The sequence below is a fragment of the Onychostoma macrolepis genome, chromosome 21 (assembly GCF_012432095.1).
Source record: "Onychostoma macrolepis isolate SWU-2019 chromosome 21, ASM1243209v1, whole genome shotgun sequence".
NCBI lineage: Eukaryota > Metazoa > Chordata > Actinopteri > Cypriniformes > Cyprinidae > Onychostoma > Onychostoma macrolepis.
Window position 1 is genome coordinate 21780868 of NC_081175.1, and position 9324 is coordinate 21790191.

General features: G+C 36.9%; 1 protein-coding gene across 16 annotated transcripts in view; it reads left to right on the plus strand.

Moving 5' to 3' along the window:
• Positions 1-8114, plus strand: part of celf4 (CUGBP, Elav-like family member 4) — a 117346-nt gene extending 109232 nt beyond the window's left edge. For 8 of the 16 annotated variants that reach the window (XM_058757956.1, XM_058757948.1, XM_058757960.1 and 5 more), the window contains 5 exons: positions 1121-1183; positions 1330-1410; positions 3268-3411; positions 5509-5705; positions 7214-8114. In XM_058757956.1, the coding sequence (XP_058613939.1) occupies positions 1121-1183; positions 1330-1410; positions 3268-3411; positions 5509-5636 (416 nt within the window). In that variant the 3' untranslated portion in view covers positions 5637-5705; positions 7214-8114. Of the gene's footprint in view, positions 1-1120; positions 1184-1329; positions 1411-3267; positions 3412-5508; positions 5706-7213 lie in introns of those variants that run through there. The other 8 variants (XM_058757961.1, XM_058757952.1, XM_058757949.1 and 5 more) reach the window with 5 other exon arrangements.
• The last annotated feature ends 1210 nt before the right edge of the window (positions 8115-9324 follow it).

Sequence of the window (9324 nt, forward strand, 5' to 3'; positions counted from 1 at the left end):
CTATGTATTAAAAATACAATAAAAGTCTTGCTTTCACTGAAATGTAAAAATAATTAAAGCATGTTTTGTGTACTGTTTTTCACTAAATGAAGTATTATTTATTTACCTACATATATTTCTGCTAAAATCATTTTTTTAAATCTCTTTCCTGCAAAAGCATTGGACCAACAACTATCATTGAACTGTGTTCCCTTTAAAGGGACAATTTACCCCCCCAAAAATGACATTTTATCATCATTTACTGAACCTCATATCAATATGCAAAACAGTATAATATATTAGAAATTATTTTATCATTTTAACTATATTATCTTAGTGTAGAAAAAGATGTGCCTAACAAGACATGATAACTAAAATGATGGCACTAATTCCATTTATATAAAACGAGAGCACAAGTCCACAGTGTAATACGAAATATTTGAAAGTTGCATTGCTTTCAGTTCTCTAGATAAGAGGTCTAATATATAGCATTGCCATGGATGACAACAAATATTAGGAAATATCTGACATCTGAATGCTGTGATTGACCAAGTATTGCAGAAAGCCAGTGTCATTTCCAGTGTAATTCACTGAAAATCTAGACCGTCTTCATTTTTTTTTATGTGCATACAGGTTTGGAATAACATGAGGGTGAGTAAATGATGACAGGATGTTCATATTTGGCTGAATTCTCCCAGCTTTTAAGTGAAATGTTACTCAAATGAGCCCCAAACACCCAATCCTGAGTGTGGATGCTGCAGTGTTTACCGTGTTAGTGTTTTAGCAGCGTTAAGTTACCAGGCTGCGAGTATGTGTATCGGTGTTTAGAACAGAGCGTCGCGGGCCGGGTCTGAATTGCCTTTATTACCGTGAAAGCTCTCAGCTGATTGATGTGCCGTGTAGAGCTATAGATCTATATTGTTCTCCGTACACTCTCCGGCTGTCTTTCCAACTCTCGGGCAGCGGGGAAGCTTGGCAGGGCCCCGTGCGAGCGCCACGGCTTAATTGTTTGGGGGTGAACGGTGAGGGGGAGGGAAGCGAGGTAAGCTCATTCCCGGCGCACAACTCTGCCCGAACACACTCAAATGCACTCAGTGACCCCGACTGTGTCTGTAACGCTCTCGTCTCTCTCTTTCCACAGCTCAGAGTCCCACTGCAGCAGACCCCCTACAGCAGGCCTACGCTGGAGTCCAACAATATGCAGGTCTGTCACTCAAAAGGAGGCTGTTTGTGATTTTCCTGCTTCCGAGTTAATAAAAAGTGCAAGTGCATACGTGTAATAAGAGGTGTGAAGTGGGTGTGTGTGTGTGTGTGTTATCTGACACATTGGCGTGTATGTGTGTGTCTCAGCAGCCTTCCCCGCTGCATATGGACAGATCAGCCAGGCCTTTCCCCAGCCGCCTCCCATCATCCCTCAGCAACAGAGAGAAGGTGAGTCTGTCGCCTCCAGATATGTCACCTGTAAGAGTGAAGGATTCAACGTGGTCACTCTGTGTGACATTTTCCATAATTGTTTTTTCATTGATGTCCTATTAAAGTGAGATTTTATATATCGATTGTGCTGTATGCAGCAGTTACGCTGCTGTTCAAAAGTTAATGGTCAGTAAGATTCAGAAAGGACGCATTAAATTAATCAAAAGTGACAGTAAAGACATTCACAATGTTACAAAAGATTTCTGTTCTTTTGAACTTTCTATGCAAAGTAAAAAAAAAATAAAAAAAATAAAATATATATATATATATATATATATATATATATATATATATTTTTTTTTTTTATACAAATATTCTGCAACTGTCTTCATTAATAACATTGTAAAGAATTATAAATGTTTCTTAAGCAGCAAATTGACAGGGAATGATTTCTGAAGGATCATGTGATGCTGAAAACTGGAGTAATGGCTGCTGAAAATTCAGCTTTTCATCACAGGAATTAATTACATTTGTAAAATCTATTCAAATAGACACCCATAACTTTAATCATATTTTACAATATTACTGTTTTACTGTATTTTTGATTCAAATAAATGCAGCCTTGGTGAGCATGAGAAAAACATAAAAAAATCTTACAGACCCCAAACTTTTGAACATTAGTGTACATTTTTTTCCAACAGCTATTGATTACCGCAGACAATACTTTGGATCTGATACTAAATAGACTTATAACGAAAGCAGTAAAGAGTTCAACAAACCCTCACAAAATTGACAGCCCGTCAGAGATGAACAGACATTAAGGAAATAACCTAGAATGATCCTTTAAGTTAAATTTGGTGTTCTTGGTTGACTTTGTAAAACATTAAATGCAAGATTGTGGTTTCGTCTCATGTGCATGATTTGTTAACTGAGGAGTGCAGATATAGAGAAAGTTTCACTTCTGCGGTTCTCATGATCTGTTATGCATTATTAAATGTTATAATGTTGGTTAATGTTAATGAAAGTAGTTCGAAATTGATGTACAAAGGTTCTTTTTGAGAAATGGACAAAACCAGTTTAACTTTATTCAGTATATATTTTGTTGATTGTTGTTGGTGAGAAATGATGCATATAAAAGTAATTAAAGAAAAATATAATAATATACTACAAACATCATACAAAATAAATGCCAATGACATTTTATTAGCATTGCTAGTATCCATGCTGTGGTCATTTCCTTTGGATCGTGGTCTGCGGTGCATGATGGGCCTTATATATGTCCCAAGAAATTAAAAACAACCTTTGCAATCAGAGTAAGTGCCATGATTTGATGAAAAAGTTCGAGGTCATTCAGCGGAGGAGATCATAATGACCATGATCCGTGAACTATAATAATTTCAATCAAGAAGTTTGTCCTTTCTCCATACTGAAATGTGAAGAATCCCCAATCTCCAGTAACCTTTTGTAAACGGGTTTCGCCTATACAGCACTTTTTGGTCATTTTCCCCTCAGTTTGATGGAAGCGCTAATCAAAAACAACTCTTTTCAGGAGTGCCTGAAGAACCTGGAACTGTCACTGCCGAGTATTTGTTTGTACGGTTATTTCATCTATACAACTTAAGGAAAGAATTGCTACTTTCAGATGCCAAGGCGACTGCTCAATAAAGAGAAACTGTTTCTATAGTTTCTACTTTGGCAAGCCAAGTCTAATTTCACCATTTGTGTCTTTGTTTTGCCATCCATCTCGCTTAATTCCTCTCATTTCCACCTATTCTTTCTGTGCTATCTGCTCTCTTTCTCTCCTGTCTAACCGCCTCTCTAATCCTCTGTATCCCACAATCCTCCTTGTCTTTCTCTCTCTTTCTCTGTCTCCAGGGCCGGAGGGCTGTAACCTGTTTATTTATCACCTCCCTCAGGAGTTTGGGGACGGCGAGCTGATGCAGATGTTCCTGCCTTTCGGTAATGTCATCTCCTCCAAAGTGTTTGTGGATCGGGCGACAAACCAAAGTAAATGCTTTGGTGGGTAAAAATGATAAGACACCTGTGAAGATTATTCTCATTCCTACTCACACTATTAACATTTTTACCTCATTTCTCTACCACAGCGAAGCTTTCGATTGAAGCCGGGTGTGCACTGTGTGGTTTTCGCTACTTTTTCACCATCTCACGACACCGTTCGTAGGGCTAAATTGAGTTTTAGATCACTTAGTACAACACGTTCATCAATAAGCAACTTTTACAATGAATCGTAGCTTCTGAACTTTTCCAGTGGCTGAAATTTTAACAGAAGCAATGGCAGTCAGCTAAAACGTAGATGTGAGCTTGTGCCAATTAAATATCTTGTAATGATATATTATCATTGTAACCAGACTATCAAAATTACCAAAAGTGGCAAATCCATTTGTGCAGTTTGGGGTTTTTCATTTTGGATTTATGTTGTTACTTCGGTTTCGTGTGAAACTGTGGACTGGTGACATGGTCAAAGTCGCATAATATGCATATTTTACTCCTAAAATGTTGTTTCATCATCTAGTCTGAGAAGCAACAGAACAGGAAAGAAAATCACACAGTGTTCACCTGGTTTGAGACAGGAAAAAAGAATGAATGGAAAATTAAAGGGAAAAAAGAAGAGGATGTAGTGTAGCATCTTTATGTCCTTAATCAGCGCGGGACATGAGGCTGTAGGGGGAAACCGCAGAAGCGTGTTCACGTGTCCTGCTCATGACTAATGTGAACCTCTATATTTTAATTAGCGCTATCTGCAGCTTCACTGGCTCCTTGACTTATCAGAGGCATCCCATGCATGAACAAACACAACGCTATTCGATTTCGACTTAATATAAACGCAGTTAGCGGGAGGTGTTTCAGAGACTCAGACGTGATGATTTGAAATGCTGAGCCAGCTGAAATGATCACAGTACCTCAACCGAGAGTGAGAAAATAGATGAGAAAATGAGAGCAAATAATTTGCGTTGAAATGTTCATGTGTTAAATGGAAGAATTTTTCTGTCATTGCTAAGACTCCAAGAACAGATTGAAGATGATTTACACCATACACTTTGTTTACCAGAATATATGATAACTACAAAACTATATAAAGTGTAGACCATAATAATGCGTTTTTGTAGTAATTCAATCTACCTTTTTAATGAAGTAGCTACACTACAAATTACAAACAAACCCCCATAAAATCAAAATGACAGTTTTATGGCTTTTAGTCCATGTTTGTTAGCTTTAACACTAAATTCTAGCACGCTTTGAAAAGTTTTCTACGAACCAAAAATATTAGCGATGAATCATGCGCACAAGATTTCGTCCTATAAAATTAGATTTGTCCGGACTTCCTGCTTAAATAGGAAATACATCAACAATTTCATATGGTTTTTAAAAACCAGCTTATGATTGGGATAACTATGCGTTTTTGAAAATGTAGTTTAGTAGTGATTGATCATTGATCATTTTAAAAAGTCTTTTTCAACTTTAGTATCAGAAGCAGAGACATTTTGAAAAATGGCTTATAATTGGAAAAAATATAATCATTTGACATCAGCTAAGCTATTTTCACTACTAAGTTAGTAGTGTCGCTATTTCTACTTCCCAGTGCAGTTGCTTGCATAGTAGAAATCATTTTTCATTTACATTTTATGAGACATTAACACTATCTGAACTTTAGCAGGTTAATTATTTGCAATTTTCTGTACTCTGCACGTCGGCAAAAAGGCGATCTGGCTAACTGCCTCTCGCTAATGCTAGGAGCGACTGGATATTGTGTATTAGGTTGTGCATGTTCTCTGTGCTTCTGATTATTGTGTATAAAATGTATGCTGTTGTACTGTATTGATTGACTTTGTGCATATATGTTGGATGTTAAACATGTGGTAAATATGTGTCACGATGACTTAAGTAAATTTGTTTGATACCCTCCCTTCATTTCACGCTCACCTCATTCTTTGTCATGAAATCATTTCTGGCCTCATTTCTCACCCTTTCACCCCCCAACTCCACCTTCCCACAATCCTATCTAACGCCCATCTGTCCATTGCATTACCTTCTCATCCATCTGGTGCTAACCTGTGGTCCTCTCTCTGTCTCCATCTTTCTCCCTTCGTTCTCCAGGCTTTGTGAGCTTTGATAACCCGGGCAGCGCTCAGGCCGCCATCCAGTCCATGAACGGCTTTCAGATTGGCATGAAGAGACTCAAAGTGCAGCTGAAGAGGCCAAAGGACGCCAACCGCCCATATTAGCCCCATCCCTCCCCCCAGCCACCCCTGACCCTGGGGGTGAAGGCCGCCGCTGCGCACAGGGAACGACAGGTTAGCCAAATCACCTTGGAGCCAAAAGACACAAAGATACACACATACTATACGAGTGAACGAAGGGGTTCAGTCAAATTTGTCGAATGATTCATTGAAAAGCACTAGCTCAAAACTCCCTGACTCAGTGATTTCCATTTTTACTTTGTATAATTAAAAAAGTAAAATACTTTTTGAATATGTAGTTTCTCTCTTAAATAAAAGTAAAACGGCTTGTGCTGTTTCATGTTGACTTTAGGTCTAACAGAATATGATATTAAATAGGACTCCTTCCTTCTCTAGTCTGGGGCAGGGCTGTGATGGGGGGGGAAAGATTAGTCATTTCCATGTATCTCAGATCATCTCACATCTCCTCATCTAAATGAAGATGGAAAATCAATGCTGTGTCATTAATTTACCCTGCTGATGCCTTTTAACTGGGCCAAGTTATTACCTACTTACACAGCTATTGAGGCATCTCACACAGTAAGGCTCCTGCACGTCTCAGCACTGACCTTATACATTAAACCCTTTTCCAGATAAGCTGCAAAAATCATTTTGCTTATCAGTATTTCTGTTGTTTTACAGCAAAATAGCTAAACATTATTATAACAATATAAAGAATCAAAACTTCAGACAATGTCTTAATGTAAGACTTGAGATGTATTTTTATTAAAATATATATGAAGCTTATTTGCAAAAACAGATAACTCAAAAAACATGTTTTTTTTTATTATTATTTTATGTTTTTATTGTTTTATTGTGTTAGTTAGCTGTATTTTTAGTTATTTTTTAACCTAATCAAAATAACCAAACTGCAGTTTGATTGAGATTAACTGGAATGCACAATGAAAAAAAAAAAGATTTTTGTAGTTTTTTTTGTTGTTAAAACGGAGTTATCTGTTAATATAGCATATATTAATATATTATAGCATATAGCATATATATATATTTATTTATTCTTCTTTTTTTTGGATGTTGTTGAACATCTTTATTAATACAAATAATTTTTTATTTACTTGCCCATTTTCCCCGAAGAGAAAATAATTATATAATAATAATTACATAATTATATAAATAATATTATAATCATTTGTATTAATAATTAACAAACAAATTAATAATTAATAAAATAATAAGCAATAATTAATATAAAGATTGTTTTAGTATAGTAGCTATTATTTTCCCAGAAATGAAAAATAAGTATATTATGTAATTATCTATTATATTATAATAAATTAAATAATACAATTGACAATTGCATTAATAATTACTAAAAGCCACAAGAAGTGGTCTTTAAAGTCACGATGAAACAGCACATCAGCAGACAAGTGTAATGTTTTCACCAGAAGATCCAGTTATGACAATGTGATTAAACATTACAAGGTCAAAAAAATGAATGAATAAATTAAAACACATGCATGGATGATTTATTCGCATAAAATCAACAACATGCATTCAGACTAGATGGGGTGAATTTTCATTGAATACCTTTAAATGCTTTTGCTCTTTCTGTGTTTTCTTCCTAGGTTTTGTAGAGCTGGAACACATGTTGATAACATGCCAAATGTATTTGAAAACACAACAGATCAAGAACATCGGGGCTGGGGATACAGTAGAGCTGAAGCGGGACATGAGGAGGATGTAGCCGCGTGATATTCCACCACCACCACCACCACCAGGCTCAATGGACCTTTTTGGACTTCAGTGTTTAACTCAGGGGAGCCGCGGTGTTACTGGACCATACCGTACTCCCTTCTCCGAACCCCCGAGCCCATTTTGCAGGACCACAGGACACACTACTGAAGACCAACATTAAATATATATATATATTTAAAAAAAAGAAAAAGAAAAACAATGTAAGCCCTCAAAAGGCTCCGAATCTATGAATAAGTAGTACGGAAAAAACACTTTTTAAAACTAAGATAGACTTTTAGATGGGAATCATGTAATATTGAACACGTCTTTGGGAAAACTTTTTAAAGAACTGTTTTAGAAACCAACAAAACGGATTAAAAAAAGAACAAAAAAACTTGAAAGACAGAACTTTTTAGAAGGATGTGACAATTCAGGACAAGAACTTGCTTCGACTCGGGATGGCCAACTTTTTTCTTGGAGTGCCTGTCCGTTTCCAGGGGCAACGGCTGCCACAAACTGCAGCCTCCGTCCGCTGGGAGACTTACCTGTCATTCCTTAGTTGTGTAGGGACCAAATGACCAAACCTTTTTATCACAAATGAAACAGAAAAAAAAAGAAAGAAAGAAAAAAAAAAAAAAGACTCGTACCTGTAACATAATTGGGCCACTGCATCTCTTGCTGTGCCAATCGGTTTAAGAGTTGTATTTAAAAAAAAAAAAAGAAAAAAAAAGAAGATGATGATATATGTATAAAAAGACCATATATGACTATATGCATAAATGCATACATATAGATTGCTGATATGCTTTTGAATACTGGCAGAACTATTTCCGATGGCCCGTTGAGGCCGCTCACTTCGCTAGTTTACAATTACTGCTCAAAATGAAGAATATTTATTTTTATTTCTCTTCTAGTTTTTCTCTGCGGTGAGAGAAAGGGTGCATGGGAAGGGTTGTTCCATAATGCAGCCTTACCTTTTCTATCTTATGTCCTGACCTTATAGTTAAGAGACCATCTTAAAGAGTTTTGAGATAAACAATCCTGTTTATATATACCATACATACAATATGTATATGTATAGCAGACATTCAAGCAATATGTATTCATATTTATGCACCTGTACAGCATATATATGGATACATACGATATTAATCCCAAAACCCATATATGTATTTATATGCATATATTTTATATGTGTGTATATATAGAAACCGGCTATTCAATATGTAGAGCTGTAATTTTTTTGTAGATTTAAGCTGGAGTTTGAAACCACTGCTCTGCTTTGGACTTTTACCACTGGGAAGAATCTCAAATCGGCAGCTGCAATCTGCAGGCATTCCTCTCGATCCGATAAAAACGTTCCTTATCCGCCAACAAACACACACAAGGGTAAGAAAACTGATTCCGTTTGTGTATATATGTGTATATGCTACTTACAAATGCAAAAAGGCCTCCTCTCGTAAGAGAGTTTAAAGAGAATCAGGATCATTACGAAATAGTACAGAATGCGGACATATCTGCCTCCCGCCTCTGCAAACATTCGCAAACAAACGACGTTTTCATTCGAACCGAGCGCTGGCTTTAAAAACGAACGCCTGGCGGTTTTTCTAACTTAGATCGCCTTGTTCGCGCATGCGCCGTCGAATAGTCAGCAGTGCGTCCGTGCACCTGGCAGCACTGTGCTACGACACCGCTAGCAGCCATTCATTATTATTATGATGTCAAAACAACAGAAACACTCTTCTTCTTTACAAAATAAGAAAATAAAAAAAGAAATCTACTATAGCTACAGCTAACAGCGAAGCCTTCAAATATCTGTTGACATGACAAACCTGTGCAGCTTGACACCGCCATTTACCGATTTACACCCACTCGACGTTCTGCTTACGGTTACAATGAAGTGGGCATTATGTACGTTTTGCACAAGTATCGTCAGAATCCGCATCACATTGCGTGTTTACATGTGCTGCTTCAGCGTTCAGACGGATTCGAGGGGAGTTTT